We start from the raw sequence: 21,099 nt of genomic DNA on the forward strand, positions 1-21,099 counted from the left end.
AAGGAATCTATTTTCTTCCTATCAGCTTTCTTCACTGTCCAGCTTTCACACCCATACGTAGTAATAGGGAATACGATGGCATGAATTAATCTAGTCTTGGTGGCCAGTGACACATCCTTACACTTCAAAATATTTTCTAGCTCCTTCATGGCTGCCCTTCCCAGTCTCAATCCCCTTCTGATTTCTTGGCTGCAGTCTCCCTTTTGGTTGATGGTGGAGCCAAGGAATAGAAAGTCTTGAACAGTTTCAATTTCCTCATTGTCAACCTTAAAGTTGTGTAATTCTCCTGTAGTCATTACTTTTGTTTTCTTGATGTTCAGCTGTAGTCCTGCTTTGGCACTTTCTCTTTTAACTTTTAGCAGTAGTCTTCTGTCTACATGCATCTATTTCACCAGCGCTTGTCTTCTCTCTGTAGGTTTAGCTTTTTTTTTTTTTAATGCTACAAGATCAATTAACATTCAGGACTGCATGCTTTGAGATGTGAATGAAATAAAATAGACAACCCAAACCCTTGTATAGACTGTATGTCACATAAATTTTCCCCCTTGCCTTGGGCATGGACAAGGATCTGTTTAGAACACTTCAGCCTCATTCTTCTCCTTTGCACAAATTTCTGAGATTTCAGCAGACCACATGCTTTCAAGCGTCTCTCCACTGCCATGAGGACTAGAAATGTGCAGTGTTTAAAATGAAAGCTGCTGTAGATACCAAAGGCCTCCTGAGAACATACAGCTCTCCTTAGGTACATCATCGTTCCTACGTCCTCACACCCTGGATCAAAGTGTACTTATCTGGGACAATCTGCCCTGATCAGTCCCAACTCTGACATAGGAAGATATGTGCTACTTCCCCCCTCTCATTTTCCCCAAGATTGAAGACTGGTATCCCAACCAAAACAACTCCTATGAACACTAGCTGCAAACCCACTACGCAACAGTGTTGAGGTAGAAAACCCCTGGACATGAAGAATTCCTGCTAACCTGTTAACACTGAACTCTTCTTATTCATGATGAAAACTTAAAAGTTGTTCTAAAACTGGCTAATACTTAATGAAGACATTAGCTACAAAAATATACTTGATAAGACAAAGTTTTTTGAAATAATGTAGCTAATTTTTTAAAAAGTTATTTACACAACTACTTTGAAACCACTGTGATGGTCTGCCAAGTTACCCTACGGCTGTGAAATGAACAGCAGCAATTCCCAGAGGGTCAAACAAGGCATGTTATTAAATGTGACATGAGATATACCTGTAACTGTAACTGCCATGTCTCCTTCCAAGGTCAAGATAATATAAATGCATAGGGCAACATTTTAAGATCTTGCTTTTCAAGACCATGTGAGGATGTTTTCATCCCCATAGCAGAAGTTTCAAGGAGCCAGGGCTGTGTGAACTCAACACTTGTGGGAGGGGGGGGGAATCAAAACTCCAACAAAGTAAACAAATTTATCCCAGCTGTTATCAATTGTTCAAATTAGTGTGTGTTTACACCATTTTGGTTTGTGCTCATCAGAGGGAGGCTCAAGAAATTATGCAGGGCTCCCAATCCCTGCCCTTGGATGACAACTCACTTCCACCTTTCTTCTTTTGTGGTCCATCAGTCGGTTTTGCATGAAATCTGTCCCGGATCAAATCTCCAGTTCAAAGAATGTCAAGTATTTCTTACAAGAGACCATAAAGACGGGAGGAGATAATACCAGACTCAACAGACCAATGGTTTGGCTCTGTGTGAGGCAGCTACACTTGTTAGATTCCCGTTAGGCACTGCCCTCCTACTTCTACAGTTATCTGCACAACCAAGGCAATGAAAAACTTGCTTTTTTGAAGCTGTAGTTCTCAAGATGCTAATTTCTGTGCTTCCATAGAAATCAGAGTGCACACAAAGCCCTACACCTTTGCCAGTTCCGTACAAATGTTTTCTATTGCATTCTAAAGTACAATTTGCAGTTTTGGATCCTACTCTAACCCCAACCCCCCATTACACCCTCAAGAATAACCAAATCCCCATTACCTACCTTTACCAACTTCGCACATTTTGCATCCCAACAGTTAATTTTTAGTAGTAATACTAAACAAGAAAAGGTTCTGAGAGACCGGCTGCTTTGTAAACCAAGCTGCCAACCTTTGGGTGGGGGGAGGGGCAAGGCTCCATGGCACTTGACAGCAGACGTTCTTCATCACCACAATTAGAAACATTTCTCTGGCTGAATTTCTGCTATCTAGGCCATTGGGGGCACTATTAAAAACAACCACGGGGAACCTTAGTCATGAAGAATGAACAGAATCCAAGAAAAAGCTATAGAGGGTGTTCTAGGATCCCAACTTGCAGAGACCAATTTTCACGGTAGCTGCCCCAGCCCTGTTTCTCCACCCCCCCCCCCCAATGGTATAACTCCATTCACATCTCCTTCATTAACACTGAGATGAGGAGCTAGATTTCTTTCTGCAGGCTATGGTGGCTTTGCTGGACACATGACTGGTCGATCCCAAAGTGAGTTGGGTGGCAGAGGCTAACACTTCCTTAAGAGCCGCAGCTGACTGCAAGCCAGAGTTCATCGAAACTGGCCTCAGGACTTAACTGTAGCCAGCAAGCCCAGAGTGAGTGACACTCTGAAGACCACCTTTTGCATGCATAACGCCCCTAGGTCCAATCCCTGGTTATCTCCCTTGGGTAGCTGGGAAAGAACTCCTCTTCAGATCTTGGGGAGTTTCTGCCAATGGCTGGACAGTACCAGGCTGCTGGATTCTGAAAAAGGCCACTCCAAATGGTCTTGGATGTGGTGGGAGTGAGAATGAGTCCTGCTTTAATCAGCAGGCTGGCTTGGTCTTGCACAAACACAACGGGGGCCATCTCGCACTCCGGTGTGGGAGGAGGCAAGAAAGGCTTCCAACTGACATCATTACCACCTTAGTCCGCCCTTGGGTATTGTTTTGGGACTGAACTCTAGCTGGCAAGCCTAGGGGCTCTCTGTCTTATGGTGATGTCTGACTGCCCCCCCAGTCCCTGACTGACAGTGAGAGGCTGCATTCACTTCTTCCCCATTAACAGACATATGCCATTGTTCCCCCTACACACACACACACACACACACACACACACACACACCAGATCCAGTCATAGCTGGTGTTTAGCTGTCTTGCTCAAGGTAACAGGAAGCTGCTTTTTCAAAGAGAAGAATCATGTTCTGGTTTCATCCAGCCAAGGAAGACAAGCCAGCTGCTAGGGAGAGCTTTATTCCCATTGCTGCCTATGGAGGGTTGTTTCAGCTTCTTCCAAAGACCAGAATGGCAGCAGGAGGGGTCGGCAAAGGGTAGGAAGAAAGGGCAAAACTCACTTCCTGCCACTCCTGAACTGACAACAGTCTCCAGAGTGATCTGCTCACAATGCTCACAACAGCCCAAGCAGGAGATGAGAATGGACAGCTGCTCTCACAACCAGTCATTCAGCACCCGTAAAAAAAGGAATACCGTAGTTTTTCTGCAGAAGGAGCAAAGCAATACCTTTCTGTAGCTTAAAAGACCTTTGCTCCCTCTGGGTTGTTGTTGAGCAGAAGTGGTAGGGATCAGGAGCAAGGAAACGGGATCAAGCTGGATTCTGCCAGGTTTTCTAAATCGTCTTTCTCTTGCTTTATCTCATGAGCTCTGAATTCGCTGTCCGTCTGTGACTCTGTGGGCTGGGTGAATTCGCCTCCTTTTGGATTCTCTTTTGAATGGCACTTCTGGTGTTTGACCAGTACCCCTCTCTGGCGGAACCTCCTGCCACACTCGAGGCAGCGATATGGTTTTTCTCCTGTGTGGATTCGCTGGTGAGTAATCAGATCAGAGAGCCTGGTGAATCGTCTCTCGCACTCGTCGCAAGGGTAGGGCTTTTCTCCTGTGTGGATTTTTTGGTGTCTCGTCAGATCAGAAGGGTAAGCGAATCTCCTCCCGCACACCTTACAGGAGAATGGCTTTTCCCCTGAGTGGGTTCGCTGGTGTGATACGAGATTAGAATGCTGGATGAATCTTTTCCCGCACACACTGCAGGCATGAGGCTTCTCTCCCGTGTGGATCCTCCTGTGGGTTGTGAGAGAGGAAGAGGAAACAAAGCGCTTCCCACAGTCCACACAGGCATAGGGTTTCTGACCCATGTGGTTCCGCTCGTGTATCTTGAGAGCGGACTGGTGGCTGAAGCACTTCTGGCAGTATGAACAACGGTATGGCTGCTCTCCAGAATGGCTTCTCTGATGACTGACAAGATATGCCCGCTGGCTGAATGTATCTCCACACTCAGAGCAGATGTGAGGCTTTTCCCCCGAGTGGATTTTCTGATGTCTGGTAAGATGAGAGAGCTGACTAAAGCTTTTCCCACACTCCACACACAGGTAGGGCTTTTCTCCTGTATGAACATTCAGGTGTTTGGCCAGGTCTGACGGACGGGTAAAGCTTTTCCCACACTCGATACAGAGGTGAGACTTCTCTTTCCTTTGAATTCCTTCTGGTGCAGCAGTTACCTCCTCTTCCCTGGACTCTTGATGTTCAAACTTCTCCTCGGTTTTATTTGCAACCTTGGTACCTGTAAAAGATGAGGAAGGAAAATCATACTTCTATAACGTGCTGAGGGATGGGCAGTGCCCCTCTGATGGGGGGGAGGCAGTCAGCTCAACAGCAGCGGCCCCTCACCTGCCCCGTCTAGGGCTTGGACAGCTGGATTCCAGCAGCAGTTCCTGTCTTCCTCACACAGGGGAAGAGCCACCCCTGGACCACGGTGGGGGGAGGCAGTTGTGGTGGTGGCGGCTGTGATTCTGGGGCCCTATCCTGGATTTTTGCACAGGGCCCCAGAATCATGGAGACCACCCTGAGTGTGGGAGCTCCTTGCCTCACAGGAATCGATGTTACGGTGCAGCATTTGGGTTTCCACACAGCACAATGTGCTGTGATCTTTGGGATGGCCCACTTCGAAGAGTCTATAATCCTCGATCAAAAGAAAGGTAGAATGGTGTAGTGGTTAGAGTGTCAGTCTAAGATCTGGAAGACCCATATGAGTGGGCCAGCCACTCATTCTCAACCTAACCTAATTCACAAATGCCTGGAGGTGCAACAGCGTGACCTGCTCAACCACTTTAGCTAGGAACAGCAAATCTGAGAAAGGCCAGTGCTTCCCAAATTACTGACGGAGAGTTTCTTCAGTGACACTGTATTTTTATTTACCTATCAGATTTCTCAACTGCTTTTTTGCTGTAGCTAATGGTAAAAATATTTAAATCAGATATGAAATGAACTACAACAACTTGGCTTAGATCTACCAGAGCATTTCTGTGGATGGAAGAGTTTCTACCTGTGGGGCAGGTCCTTTTTGTCCGCCCCGCCCCCTCCTGCTGCAGCCCAAAATGTCCCCCCAAATGCAGTTCCTGGAGCTTCAGCAGGAGGGGGTAGGCGAGAAAAGTATGTAGCTTTCCCCTCAGAAATGACAAGGAGCACAGAATGTGGTTGATCAGCCAAATGTACTGCTTACCCAAAGAGCTGGTGCTGCAGTTATCTTGCTTCCTGGCCTCTCTGCCACTTGGCCCCTGCCTGGCATCCAACAGAGCTCTCTGCGCTTCAGAAAAATCCACAGCTACGCCTTGGAATGACTCAGGCCTCTGAAATGATATCAGCAGTCCTGTTCACAAAGGGATCGATATACAGCAGCAGATGACGTTCTTTGCAGGTATGAGAGCACAACTCTTAATATCCCATTCAACAGATCTCTGGTAGGAAAGTTAGAAACAACCGTTGTGTGAGACTAGCTTGGGCTGACAACAGCAGGTTAGAGAGACCGCTGGTCTGACTGAGAGTGTCTTTGGATGTTCTAAGCAGGGCAAGAGGGACCAAGTTCAGAACATCTACTGTACCTCCCTTGGAGGTAATCCATAGGTAAAGAAAATGTGCATTTCTTTGGAGGCAGTGTGTGAGTGAAATGCATAGGATCAGCTTCAAACATTCTAAACGAGTTGGAAAGAGGGAGGTTCTGCTTCCTCTCCCCCAGCTCACTGAAAATGTCACGATGGTAGAATGTGCCTCCTCTATCAATTTCAGGAACAGCAGCAAGACAGGTAGGTGTGCAAACACTATTCAACCAGTTCACACTACCCAGGCAATGTAGGCCCGGATTGTAGGGTTGCCAACCTCCAGGTGGCACCTGGAGACCTCCTGCTATCACAACTGATCTCCAAACAACCAAGATCAGTTCCCCTAGAGAAAACAGCTGCTTTGGAGGATGGATTCTATGGCGTCATATCCTGCTGAGGTCCCTTCCCTCCCCAAACCCCACCTTCCCCATGCTCCGCCCCCAAAATCTCCAGGTGTTTCCCAACTCAAAGCTGGCAACCCTACCTGATTGCCAGTGAGGTTTTGAGGTTTTGAATTTAGTAACCGAAACTCAGCCAGTATTAGCTATCTTACGCTGACACTGGAGCTCCCAACTTTGCAAGTATGTATTTAATTTTTAACAATTGCAGTTTATAGTGTTATGTTTTGTATGTTTTTGGAACAGTGTACTTTGGTGTCCGAACTGCAACAAGAGCAAAGGAATTTTCCTGGGTTGTAAGGAAATGTGTATTTGGAAGTAAGGGCTATGTGTGTTTTTGGTGGACCTTTGCCAACAACTCAATCACTATTACCACAGGCACCAGATGCTCTAGGCAGGGCTCTAGGCAGGGCTAAACACAGTGCATCCCAGTGTAGGCCCCACTGGCAAAAAAAGGCCTTTTGGAGGGCACAGTATACTTCATATAGTATACAGCCCAGAGCAGCTTTCAAGCGGGTGAGGGGGAACAAAGCAAAATGCTTTTTCTGTTTGTGGCTGCCAGCAATAGCCAATCACAGGTCCCCTGCTAGGGGCCAGAGGGACCTGGAAACCCTACGACAGGCTCCGTGTGCTCGCATGGCCAGTGAAAAAGAAATCCTTGCACTTTTTCTGGTCCTCTGTTGCAGATTCCCCTTATGTCCTATAAATAGGGTTGCCAGGTCCCTCTTTGCCACCTGCGGGAGGTTTTGGGGGCGGAGCCCCAGGAGGGCGGGGTTTGGGGAGGGACTTCAATGCCATAGAGTCTAATTGCCGAAGCGGCCCTTTTCTTCAGGTGAACCGATCTCTATTGGCTGGCGACCAGTTGTTATGGCAGGAGATCTCCAGCTGGTACCTGGAGGTTGGCAACCCTACCTATAAAGCATAAGGCAGAGAAAATTCGGGGGGGGGTGCGCAAAGGGACAGTTTTAATTCACAGGAATACTTTCTCTACTCCTGTACCCTAAAGAGGAAGGGGGGAAAGCGAAGATGCCTGCTTACTGCTGCACTATGAATTATTTGCTTACATAAGACATAGCTGGTGTCCTCATTTCCTTTTCTCAGATGTACAACAGATACCCCAACAGGGGAGTCAGTTTCATCATGTAGGGATGCCAACTCTGGCTTGGGAAATTCTTGGTAGTTTAGAGGTGGAGTCTGGGGAGGGACCTCAGTGGGGTATAATGCTATGGAGTCTACCCTCCAAAGTAGGGTTGCCAGGTCCCTCTTCGCCACCGGCGGGAGGTTTTTGGGGTGGAGCCTGAGGAAGGCGGGGTTTGGGGAGGGGAGGGACTTCAATGCTATAGAGTACAATGGCCAAAATGGCCATTTTCTCCAGGTGACCTGATCTCTATCAGCTGGAGATCAGTTGTAATGTTGCCCCACGCTTGCCATCTCCCGGACTGGATACATGGCAACCCCAGAAGCTACGTGTCGCCACCGTCCCAGATGTGCAGCAAGCCCCAAACACTATGGGAAGGGCTCCTGCACCGTCCCGCGAAACAGGCATGAAGGAACCACGGGCAGGACGACCCCTCCGAGTGAACCAGAGGGAATCCATTTTCCTGTGACCCCGTTCGAGTGTCCAGCAGACGCCATTTCGCAAGGAACAACCAGACACGTAGCCAGCACCCACCCCTCCATCTGCAAGATTAATGACCCATCGGAAGCCTCCGTGATATCAGCAATTAAGAATCGCTCATCCAGCACTGCAAAAGTGACTCACCTAGGCACAGCTGTTCGTGCCTTTGTTTAAACCCATCCACGATCGTCTCCAGACCCTCCCGGAATTGCGCAAACCATAGGTTTTAGCTTACCTGTCTCAATTGCCCCCTTGACACACCTTGGTAGCCGACCATTAAGGTTTCAATCACCTTTTGTCTACCATGGGAACCACGAGGGATAATACCATTATCCCCCACCCCCAAAAAGAGTATAATTGGAGTGACCCTCAGTCATAATTTATCCTTCCTTTTCCCCTCTCATACTTACTGTCACTCTGTTGGTGTGGGTTTTGCGCAGCCCAGCCACGATATTCTTCTGCCTCGCTGGCTGAGCCCTGGGAATCCCCTACCCCCGCTTTTCTTGTATTCTAGCAGTACAGAACCCCGGACGTCCGCTACTGGATCAGGTGTAGTATCGCCCCTCTTCAAAGGGAAACTGCCACATTGGCGAACGTCTCTATCCTACTACCTTTACTTCATAGGCTCTGATTGTGTGTTGTGTATATGTTATTGGATTGCTTGTGCACACACTTTAAAGTAAACGTCTTAAAAGAAACCCTTGCTTCCGCCTCGTGCTTTGAATCTTGGAACGGACTCCCATAAACAAAGGCTAGATCCCGAGGTTATGCCCCTTGCTGGTTATTGATTGCTAATTCTCCCATATAAATATTCATAACCGAGCAATTTGGCTAACAGTAATACCTGGAGATCAGTTGTAATTCAGTTTATAAGTACCTGGAGATTGGCAACCATACTCCAAAGAAGCCAATTTCTCCGGGGGAACTGATCTGTCATATGGAGATGGGTTGTAATTCTGGGAATTCTCCAGGCCCCACTTGGACGTTGGCAAGCCTAGTTTCATGTCCAGAATGGTGCTTACATCTCTGCACATGTTGCTGACTTTCCCCCCACCCTGGAACCAAGGATTCTCACCTGCTTCTCTGGTTGTTCGCCTTCCTGCTGTCTCAGGATGAAACCTTCAGCCAGGGCCACTGCTTGGGCACAGGTCTCAGGGCTACGTTCTCTGACCTGGCTTTGGATTTCCCGTGGCAGGATGTTCAAGAACTGCTCTAAGATCAGCAGCTCAACGATCTGCTCCTTTGTCCGACTCTCCGGCTCTAGCCAGCAGTGGCAGAGTTCCCTCAGCCGACTGCAAACCTCGCGAGGACCCTCGGCCTCCTGGTAGCAGAACTGCCTGAAGCGCTGGCGATGTATCTCCGTGCTGGTGGAGTTTCCTTGCAGGAAGGCAGCCTTTACTTTCCCGTAGTCTGCTTTCTCTCTAGAGCTCAGGCTGCTGAAGGCTTGCTGGGCGTCCGTACTGAAGGCCGGCATGAGCCGGGCCACCCCCTCTCCTCTAGGCCAATGGCAGGCACCAAACACTCTCTCAAAATGTACCAGGTCATCCCAGGATGCCAGTTCTGGCAGCGGTGGGTTTCCCCATCCCACGGAAGGGGACTGAATGGTCTTCAGGAAATCCTGCCACTGGGATTCCAGACGGTGAGGTACGCCCACCTGTCGCGCCACCACCCAGCGAGGCAGTTCCCTGATAGCCCCAGGCTGGATGGCAAAATTGTCTCTTCTTGTTCCCTCTAGTCCTTCTCCTGGAGCCAGGCTTTCTGGCACCTGCTTCTCCATTTTCCCTGCTGGACTCACCTTCTTGCCAAGCTTTGTCTGAACTTGGAGACCCAGGACTGCCAGTTCTCGCAGCTATTCAGCCATTTTCTCGCTCAGGAGACACAGCATCCCCTTTCTTCGACTGCTTTTGCAGCTCAAAGTCCCCTCCTCCTTTGTTTTCATCACCTTGAGCCTGCTATTGTAAGTATGAGACCCCCGCCCTACAGGCCACTCTACAGTACATGTGGGTTTAAACACTGGGCACTGTACTTAGCTTGGGTTCCTGTTCTTGTTCCTGAGGGGAAAATAAAGAGACAAAATATGTATTAAGCCTTCGACAATATCATGTATTACATTGGTAAGGCACCCAACAAGACAATGTAGAGAAGGTTATCGTTCTTCTCATGGCAAACCAGTGAGGTGACCTAACAGTTACGTCCAAGCCAAACATCACTCAGTGAGTTTCTGGGCTGAATTAGGGATCTGAGCCCAGATTTCCCACTCTATCCAATAATCTATTCCAACAGTATTGACTCAACATAAGAACATAAGAGCCCTGCTGTATCAGACCGAGGTCCATCAAGTCCAGCAGTCTGTTCACACAGTGGCCAACCAGGTCCCTCTAGGAAGCCCCCAAACAAGACGACTGCAGCAGCATTGTCCTGCCTGCATTCCACAGCACCTAATATAATAGGCATGCTCCTCTGATCCTGGAGAGACTAGGTATGCATCATGACTAGTATCCATTTTAACTAGTGGCCATGAATACCCCTTTCCTCCATGAACATGTCCACTCTCTTCTTAAAGCCTTCCAAGTTGTCAGCCATCTCCACATTTCGGGGCAGGGAGTTCCACAATTAGTTTACAATCTAAGTAAAGATAGCAAAGGCCCTAACACTGACGTATCCTGAGGCATCTATCCGGCTGAGGGTGGGGATGAAGGGGTCAGGCTTCCAAGGAGGAATGGGTTTTAGACTTCCTCAGGCACTTCCACCTTTCAGGGAGTTTTAAACAAACAAAAAGGGAGGGCTCACAGATTTGTACTCAAGGCCGAAAGCTACATAGCCCCTGTACCCAGGGCTGCCAACTAGCCTGAAAAAATCCTGCCTTGTCTCCTAATGTACTCTTAGCAGACGTTTAATATGCAGGTTTGATGTGGAAGTGAGACATTTCATGACATAGAGCTAAAAGTTATTCAGCATTCTTTATTTAGTTGTGCCCTGCTCAATTAGGCTAGAAACTAGGGTTGCCAGGTCCCTCTTCACCCCCAGCGGGAGGTTTTTGGAGCGGAGCCTGAGGAGGGCTGGCTTCGGGAAGGGGAGGGACTTCAACGCCATAGAGTCCAGCGGCCAAAGCGGCCATTTTCTCCAGAGGGACTCATCTGTATCGGCTGGAGATCAGTTGTAATAGCGGGATACCTCCAGCCACCACTTGGAGGTTGGCAACTCTACTAGAAACAGATAAAACCTTTTATCCGGGACCCTGTGTACGAATTGGATAATCTGAGGGTCTTATCAGCAGGGGTGGATTTTAATACTACATTGGCAGTTTTCAAGTTTCTTTCCCAGTCAATTAAAATTAAAAAAAAATTATTGGTTATGTAGATATCTATTTGCCTTGACCTGGATGGCCCAGGCTAGCCTGATCTCGTCAGATGTCAGAAGCTAAGCAGGGTCAGCCCTGGTTAGTATTTGGATGGGAGACCACCAAGGAAGACCAGGGTTGCTGTGCAGAGGAAGACACCATCTCTGTTAGTCTCTTACCATGAAAACCCCAAAAGGGGTCGCCATAAGTCGGCTGCGACTTGACGGCACTTTACACACACACAGATATCTATTTATGTACAAACATGAAAATATATAGTTCCTTTTTTTTTTTTTTTTAATCTCAGGGTGACACTGTTCAAGGCCGAATTGGCTATATGAGCAGTATTATTGAAGTATGTAAATTTAAAGTAAAGAGCTAAAAGTTATGGTCTGCTAACTGCTGCAAATCAAAGTGCTATTTGGGCCAACAAGGCTAAGTTTGGCCCTAACATGCCTCTGCCTGGTAGGTCCTATATGAAATGGAGAAATAGTAGGGTAGACACAAGAGCCACAGTCTATGCAAAGGAACGTTTGCCAATCCCTTAAAATGAAGCATCAACTGAATAGTGTGATAAGTTCCTGGATCTGAATTATAGCTATCATTTAACAGATGAGTGTATCATTATTAAAGATTGACGTAGGATAAAGGTACCAGATACACAGTAGACCAGGGGTCCCCAATGTGGTGCCCTTGGGCACCATGTAGGGTTGCCAACCTCCAGATGGTGGCAGGAGATCTCCTGCTATTACAACTGATCTCCAGCCGATAGAAAGACGTTCCCCTGGAGAAAATGGCCGCTTTGGCAATTGGGCTCTATGGCATTGAAGTCCCTCCCCTCCCCCAAATTCCGCCCTCCTCAGGCTCCACCCCAAAACCTTCCCGCCTGTTGTGACGAGGGACCTGGCAACCATGGCACCTGCCAAGTGTTTTTAGGGAGTGGGTGGGGCCAGGTAGGACTTTTGACCAGCAAGGCTTCTGATTTACTATAGGAAATTTGATTGGCTGTGCATATTTTTTTTAAATGTTGCTTTGGCAGCAGCTGCCACCATAGCGCAAGGATCTGCACTGTGTTACTGAAGTTAAGCTGTGACAATCATTTTGTGGCTGGCTCTGCCTACTGCGGCAGCCATTTTGTGGCAGCCATTTTGTTGCTGCGCCCACTGTGCCATGTCAGAATTTCAAGTGGGCCCAAGACTCAAAAAGGTTGGGGACCACTGCAGTAGACATAAAATCTGCCCACCTTGAGACTTTTGTCACAAGTCCAACACTGAAACACCTATCTGCATGTATACAAAAGCTGGCAAATTTTGCAAATTCCTTAAATGAATTTTCCCCAAATTAATATAGCCATTAAAAATATTGGTATATCTAGAGTATCCAGATAAATATGTTGAGTCAGCATTTTATCTTTTCCCCCTCCCCAAAGTTTTCCAACACTACCTATCCTCCAAAATTCTACACAGGTTGCAAGAGGGACTAGATCTTGCGTTTCAGATCTCCTTCCCCCTCCCAGAGGATTACAAATCTCCAGATGAGAGCTGAAGTTCTAGAATTACAACTGATCTCCAGACTACTGGGATCAGCCCTCATGAAGAAATGGCAGCTTCAAAAGGTATACCACCATGGAGTCTAAGGGAAACACATGTCCTAGTGACATCGCATCCTTGCTGAGCTCCCTCCCCTCGCACTGCCCTCAAATCTACAGGAATTTCCCATGCTGGAACTGGCAACAATAACCTCCCCACCAGAAGCAGAAAATCATAAGTCATATGAGAGATATTGTGTCTATTTGAATATGAGATCAAGGCAATCCACAAGGTTTAAAACTTTGAATAGTGTTTAAGCAAATCCATTGTATTCTGCATGCCAAGCAGGTATGGCAGTTACTTCTAGCCCACCAAATATACATAGAATTGCTTGATTAAGAATAATTATGATTTAGTTTGCATCAGCAGAAGCATACTGTTCGAAGCATATGCAGTAATATTATTTTGGTTAATGATGAGGCTTTACTTAGCATATGGAGTTGTTCTGGCACAGTGCATAAGAGACAGACCTATGAATCAGTAGGTCCTTGGTTTGAATCTTACCTCTGCCATGAAATCACTAGATGGCTCCAGTAAGCTACTTTTGCTCAGTCTCAACCCTGCATCTGCAACATGGGCATCAGAATAATGCAGATCTATTCTGAGGACTCAAAAATATTATATGCCAAGTATTAATAATATAGTTTGTGAGCCAGTAATAATATGGTTTGTGAAATGATACAGCATTCACATGTAATTCTAAATGTCTCAGAACAGATGTCATATAAAAAAAATCTGAAGGATCTGAGATGTTAATTTTAACTTCATATCTACCTCGCATTTCTCTCCCACAGGGACCCAAAATGGCTTCCAGCATTCTCCCTTTCTCCATTTTATCCTCACAACAACTATGTGTGGTCAGTTAGGCTGAGAGTGTGTGGCTGGCCCAAGGTCGCCCAACAATCTGCCACGGCAGAGTGTCTGAGATCTAGACCGACATTCTAACCACTACACCACATTACCTTAGAGCTAATGGCTCTGCAGCAAAGACAGAGTAGTGCAATCCCAAATTTCTGCCCCATAATGAGATTAAATTTGTATTCCCTGGAAAGGCTGACAGATAGGTAGGTTTAAAAAAATCTCATGACAGACACTAGACCATACGAAAAGGAGACATGGTACTTATGCACACACCATCTCTGTAGTAGCAAATTTGTTGAAAGCTATAGCTAGTTCTGTTATAACAGAAAAATAAGAAAAGCTGTTAAATTCTAAAAACAGCAAACAGTGTCATCTTTATATGAAGAAGTTAAATTTTATTTTTTTTATAATTGCTTTTGCTGATTTTTGTGATTGTTCTAATTAGGCCATAAACTTTAGGATATGATGGACTGTGGGTTTATGATTGATCTACAATTACTGTTTTGACCAACTCTGCTCAGAAGTCCTGCTTTTGTGCTCAAAGTGAGTGATGCTTCCGGATTTCACCAATATTATAAATCAGTGATAGGATTTTGGTGTTTGTGTTAAAACAGGTCTATTTTTAATTTATTACATTCATATCACTCTCCTCCGGGGATGCCCATGGAGTTTCCAATGGCACTTAGCTTCAGAGATGCCACAGCATGTGACTCCAGACAATTCCCAAGTCCCAGGAGCACTGATCAGAGTTATGCACAGGTTTATCGTCAATGGTTCCCAAACGCACTTGCAGAGAGACAGACAGTGCTCAAATTATATGCCAAAATGGTTTCATAAAGACCTCACTTCTATAGGTGGGAACAGAGAGCCTCACACTCAAGAGTCGGCCAAACTGAAGCTGCTTTCCCCAGGCCAAATTTGGCTTAGTAACATGGGCAAGCAGAGTACGTTCCTTGGATGTGCTGTAGACTGACCAGGGGTTTCCCGTCTCCAAAAGAAGCACGGAGGGGGCGGGGCGCTAACACTTTTCTGAAAGATGCACCTTTTTACTAGCAACCTCTGCCCCCTCCCTCCATATCAGGTATGTGACAGCTGGTTGTGATTATTCACTAGAAGGGAGGACGCACTTTATACATGCTCGTAAGTGTTCTTTATTCGGTCACAGGTTCTGTGAAGAATTCTTGTGGGTCCTGTGTTCAAATGGAGCTCAGCTTGAGCAGGGATCTCTGAAGGGTCAGTCTGAATTCTTCTCAGCTATTCACAGTTGGACTAACCAACAACAGGAATCTGCTTCTTAGAGTCTTTATTGTGCTAAACTGAGCGCTAGGAGCCAGACAATATGTTAGATGATCATTTTTCATTCTCTAGGAGTAACACATGGCGTCTGCCAAATTGAATGCACAGATGGGTATTTTCCCTACCCACTTTATTACAACTGCACACATGTTGGAGAATACTATGATAATCATCCTTAATATTGTGAGCCAGCCTGCGATCGCGGCATTGGATAGCAAATTCCTGGGATGTCTACGCTGGGACAGGCGTCGGAGTACTGAATAGGAGATGGTGCCTTCAGAGCGGAGGGCGGGTTATGTTTATTTGTTTGGACTCTGCAAGAAACGATCGCTTCCAGAGAGGAGCTCAAGCAGAAGGAGAACAGAGCTGTTATTGTCTGAGAGAGGCCAAGAGCAGGCGAAGCACGCAGATTCCTTAATCGGCTCAGCAGTTAAATACGCTTCTGCAACCCAGCAGCCACTCGGAGCTCGCTTCCCCCAACCCCCCAACCGGGACCTATGGGGGCCACATTATTCCCCTCCCCCCCCCATCAGCTCATGGGCTGAATAGGATGAGAAGCGAAATCAGGCTGTAGTTAGAGTTGCCAGCTCTGGGTTGGGAAATACCTGGAGATTTTGGGGGAGGAGCCTGAGGCGGGTGGGATTTGGGGAGGGGCTTCAATGCCATAGAGTCCAATGGCTAAAGCGACCGTTTTCTCCAGGTGAACTGATCTCTATTGACTGGAGACCAGTTGTAATAGCGGGCGATCTCCAGCCTGCCGGAGGTTGGCAACCCTGGCTGTAGTTTCCCATCCGAAGCATAAATCAGCACACGTCCAGAGTGCAAAAATCACCTAACTGCACTCCTGCCGCCGCAGACAAAGCTAGCAGCTTGCCCAACTGGAAGGGGGCCGCTGTCAGCCCTGCTGGTTCCGTCGCCTGAACTCCCCCAAACTCACTCGGTCCGATGGTCTCTCCCTACCTCCCCCAATCTGCAGCGAGCGGCTGGAAGTGGGGAAAAACCAGGAAAGGGGGGGGGTGTTAGAAAACTCTCGGCGAGTGAAAAAGGGAAGAAGCCCCGCTTTAGGGATGCTGCAGTTTCCGCTGCAAGGAGTCCATCTCCCCCACCCCACCCCGAAATCATTCAGGCTTAAAGGCACAGAAAGGAGACCTTCCCCCGCCCTTCGCGAAAGAACAACGAGCAAACAAATAAAACTCTGGGATCTGGGGCTGGAGGGGAGAGAAGAAAAGTCCACGGTGGCTCCTTTTGTTTCAACGCGTCCGTTGCTGCATCCCGTTTGCAAGGGTGGGGGGGGGCGGCGACAGGGAGGGCTTGCGAAGCACTTAGGGACGCTGGACAAAGGAAGAGGAGCGGGGCGGCGGAACAGGCCCCGTGGAAGCGCCCCCCACCCCACCCCACCGACCGCATCGATCCGACCGCCGCGTCCCAGCTCTGCACCGAGGATGCCATCCCTGCAGCCAAATGCAAACTCTGCACAAACCGAGAGAGAGCGAGACCCCCGCGCACAGGGACGCCGCGCCCCGCCGGCTCCCCCCGGCCAGCCCTCCCTCCCCCTCACCCAGATTTCGGGCTCCGGCTCCGCCTGATTCCTTCCCTCGCCCTCCCCGGCAAGCTGCACCAGCCTCCCTTGGCCCGGATGCCCCCCTCGACTCACCGCGCCCCACCGCTCCAGCCTCCTCCGCGCAGACCCCTGAGGATCTCCAGCCCTGCAGGCACCCCCTCCCCCCCCCTTTAATAAAATTCAAATCCCCAGGTTTTTAATCCAGGGCGGAGCAGGATGGAGCCTTGGCGATTGCAGCCCCCTCCTCGGCTTCCTGGGCCTCTCCGCGGCTTAGCGCTCGCTCAATAGGACTAAGCCGGCTTAAATCCAAGGGCTCCTGTTTAACTGGTTTGAGGATCGGGCTGCCACTCAATTGAACTCTTGACGCGTCTCGGCTGTGACGGTGGGGGAGAGAGTAAAATGTGACTTTTCTCCCTTGGCGGCCCTGCCAAGAGGTGGCTTGGCAGTACGACCCAAAGGGGCTCGGGGCTGCAGGGCGAAGCACGGTGGATTCCCATGCCACAAAACAATTTTCGGTTTGTGGTGCCGCCTTAACCGAAGGAGCCAGTGCTCCCAAGCACGGGGAAAACATTCCCAAAACAATCAGCTCCAAGGCCCCTCTGCTCCGATAGCTCCTGCTTGTCCTAAAGCTTCAACCAGGTGTCGGCCGTTGTGCAGAGGGGCATGGATTTTCAATGCCTGCCCCTCTTTCTGACAGACAGATCCTTCTGGTTCAGTGCGCACACTTCCTCGACCTATGCCTCAGTCGCTCATCTGAACAAAATACAGTTGCTGGAGCAGAGTACAAGGTTATTTTTTAGTAGTGCTCAGACTTGCAGGGTTGAGGATACGAAACGTTTGTGGATGTAAACGTGAAGGTTAAGATCAACGCTAGTTGCTTCACTGGCTTTCTGTTACCTTCAAAGTGTAATTGGCGGTGCTGATTTTGACTGGTAGGGATTGACAAGTGCCTCTGTTTCTTAGCATCTATCTCATCCTTTGCTGCATTGCAATCTTTTAAGAAGACCAGACACTGCCCTCTGGGTAATATCCCTGTGCCCAAACTAAGGGCAAGTTAGAGAGGTGTTCACAGTGATAACCCTACAGCTCTGAGAAACCATTTGTCCTGGTCATTCACCAAAGTCTGCAGAAGTTATTTTTAAAGGACAAGCTTTAAGACTTAGTTTGAGTGGTCACACACATGAAGCTGCCTTATACTGAATCAGACCATCGGTCCATCAAGGTCAGTATTGTCTACTCAGACTGGCAGCAGTTTTCCAGGGTCTTTCACATCACCTACTGCCTGGTCCTTTTTAACTTGAGATGCTAGGGATTGAACTTGGGATCTTCTGCCTGCAAAGCAGATGCTCTGCCACTGAACCACAGCCCCTCCCCAAGAGGCCAACCTGTTGCCCTGGGGGGCAAACAAGGTTATGAAGGCCAAGGCCATCCCCTGCTATTGTCTCCAAGCACTAATATTCAGACGTTTACTGTCTCTGCATGTGGAGGGTCCCTCTATTCACCATGGCTACTAACCATTGATGGATCTCTCCTCCATGAATCTGTCCAATCCACTTTTAAAGCCATTTATGCCCATTTAAACCAAAATCCAATTTTAGTGTAAGGATTGCTTAGTACTATAGTAAATGTGCTATTTTATTTGGGTGGCTCATATTTATTCATTTCATTTGTTTAATTTTCTCCCTAATGGGAGATTCAAAGCGGCTTATATCATTCTCCTCTTGTCTATTTTATCTCCACAACCACTCTGTAAGGTAAGTTCGGCCGAGTGTGTGTGACTGGCCTGAAGTCACACAGCAAGTTTCTGTGGCAGGGTGGGGACTTGAACCTGGGTCTCCCGGGTCCTAGTCTGACACACTAACTGCTGCATCACACTGGCCGATGTGGTGGCGGGAGAGTTGGGATAGGGTTGAAGAGACCTGGCCACAAATCCCTAGTTGCCATGAAACTTACTGAGTGGCTTTGGGCCAGGCACACACTCTCAGCTAGCCTCATGGGATAGTTTTGAGGAATGATTTACACTGAGTCAGAACACTGATCTATCAAGCTCGGTATTGTCTAGTGTGTCTGGACTGGCAGTGACTCTCCAGGGTCTCAGACAGAGGTCTTTCATGTTATGTGTTAGCTAATCCTTTTAACTGGAGATGCTGGGGATTGAACCTGGGACCTTCTGGATGTCAAGCAGATGCTCTACCACTGAGCTAAAGCCCTGGAGGGATTTGTGGATTGGTTGCCACTCAGTGGAGGAGGGAAGAGCCATGTATGGCACCCTAAGCTCCTTGGAGGAAGGCTGGGATAAAAGCGCACTAAATAATAGATAAATAATATTCTATAAATTTTATATGGCTCGGTCAGGCATGCATGTGTATTGCTTGCTTGATAACTTGAGAATGAATGAATATGTGAACTGATTCTGTCAGAAGTCTTGCATTCAGAGTGATTTGGGGTGAGTTCTGCCTGTTGTGCTTGTTCCGTAATTGTTCATCCATATATGCAAGTTGTGGCTTAATGCAGTTCTCGAGGGATGAACGTACATGGACATGAGTGGTGTTAGTCAGCCTGAACCTTCAGGGCAGAGCAGTTTGGAAATCTAAATTAGCACATAGTCTAAATAAATACCTGTCACCCTGCCTGTCCCTGCCCTGCATACCCTTGCCATGCAGACATATATAGGCTTTACAGCTTTCCAAGCACAGAAATTCAGTCTGCACATCCAAGCACACAGTGATGTAGCTTATACCCTTCCTAATGTCCAGTTTCTCATTAAATGTAATGGCTGATTGTTTGGCCCTAAATTTGTATCCAGTAATGGACTTTACCTTATTCCTCCTGTCTTGTTACGGTTTGATACTGATGCTAGTTTTCATTATTATTTACAAAATATATACTCTGCCTTTCTCTCTCATCAGGGCCACCAAGGCAGCTAACAGATTAAAAATACATCTTAAAAACCATTAAAACCAAGCAAAAACACACAATTCAAACAATTAAAAATAAGTTAAAATACATATACATTAAAAAGACAATTAAAAACAGGGCAGGAAGGGTGGATCCCTGAGGGAACGCCTAATGAAAAAATAAAAGTCTTCACCCGCTGGTAGAAGACAGCAACAGAAGGGGACAGGCAAATCTCTCTGGGGAGAGAGTTCCAGAGTTTTAGTGCTGAGAAGCTGCTGCTGATGTTCTAGTTGGTTTATTTATTTATAGTCTGCCTTTCTCACAGGAATTTAAGGGGGATTACATTCATATAGTGAGTTAGTACAAGCAACAAAACTGAACATTCAATAAACAGTGCATTAGGATGTGACTCTGGCCACCAAGAATAGATTAATTCATGCCATCATATTCCCTATTACTATGTATGGGTGTGAAAGCTGGACAATGAAGAAAGCTGATAGGAAGAAAATAGATTCCTTTGAAATGTGGTGTTGGAGGAGAGTGTTACAGATTCCGTGGACTGCCAAAAAACAAATCAGTGGGTTATAGATCAAATCAAGCCTGAACTGACCCTAGAAGCTAAAATGACTAAACTGAGGCTGTCGTATTTTGGTCACGTCATGAGACGACAAGAGTCACTGGAAAAGACTGTCATGATAGGAAAAGTTGAGGGCAGCAGGAAAAGAGGAAGACCCAACAAGAGATGGATTGACTCAATAAAGGAAGCCACAGCCTTCAATTTGCAAGATCTGAGCAAGGCTGTCAAAGATAGGACATTTTGGAGGACTTTCATTCATAGGGTAGCCATGAGTCGGAAGCGACTTGACGGCACTTAACACACACAGGATTTTAGAAGTCTGGAACCACCAGAAAGAACTGAAGCATAGCATAAGTATAAGCATGACACATTAAGCAGTACAGAGATTACATAATAGGATCCTACCACAATAAGCTATGTGTTAAATGCCGTCAAGTTGCTTCTAGTTTATGGCGGCCCTATGAATTAATTACTTCCAAAACATCCTATTGTTAACCGCCTTGCTCAGGTCTCGCAAACTGAGGGCTGTGGCTTCCTTGATTGAGTCGATCCATCTCATGTTGGGTCTTCCTCTTTTCCTGCTGCCCTCAACTTTTCCTAGCATGACTGTCTTTTCCAGTGATTCTCGTCTTCTCATGTGACCAAGGTATGATAGCCTCAGTTATGTAATTTTAGCTTCTAGGGAGAGTTCAGGGATCGATTTGATCTAGAACCCACTTATTTGTCTTTTTGGCGGTCCATGGTATCTATAAAACCCTCCTCCAAAATCAAATTTCAGATTAATCAACTTTCTTCCTGTCAGCTTTCTTAATTGGCCAACTTTCACACCTATACATAGTAATGGTGAAATACCATGGTATGAATTATCTTGATCTTTACACTTAATAATCTTTTATATATAAAGTGTAAAGATCAAGATAATCCATACTATATTATTTATATTATTATAACTTACAAATAATCATGTCTCTCTCTCTCTCTCTCTCTCAATAAGCTATACACAGTAGTATAGACCACAGTCCCAATCATTTATCCAGGTAAGTTTGTGAACCATTTTGTGCAGTGCAACCCTAATACCTGAGCAGAAAAG

General features: G+C 47.1%; 2 protein-coding genes across 2 annotated transcripts in view; both read right to left on the reverse strand.

The window, feature by feature from the left end:
• PMEL (premelanosome protein) overlaps positions 1-21,099 on the reverse strand; it is a 330,809-nt gene that overhangs the window by 205,898 nt on the left and 103,812 nt on the right. The gene's annotated exons all lie outside the window — the stretch shown is intronic.
• On the reverse strand, positions 3,565-9,664 carry LOC130477123 (zinc finger and SCAN domain-containing protein 31-like). Its single transcript, XM_056849119.1, has 3 exons — positions 8,963-9,664; positions 8,032-8,086; positions 3,565-4,556 (listed from the first exon to the last, which is right to left on the reverse strand). The coding sequence occupies exons 1-3, from the start codon at positions 9,662-9,664 to the stop codon at positions 3,565-3,567; spliced, it is 1,749 nt and encodes a 582-aa protein (XP_056705097.1).

This window comes from Euleptes europaea, chromosome 1 (assembly GCF_029931775.1).
Source record: "Euleptes europaea isolate rEulEur1 chromosome 1, rEulEur1.hap1, whole genome shotgun sequence".
Lineage (NCBI taxonomy): Eukaryota > Metazoa > Chordata > Lepidosauria > Squamata > Sphaerodactylidae > Euleptes > Euleptes europaea.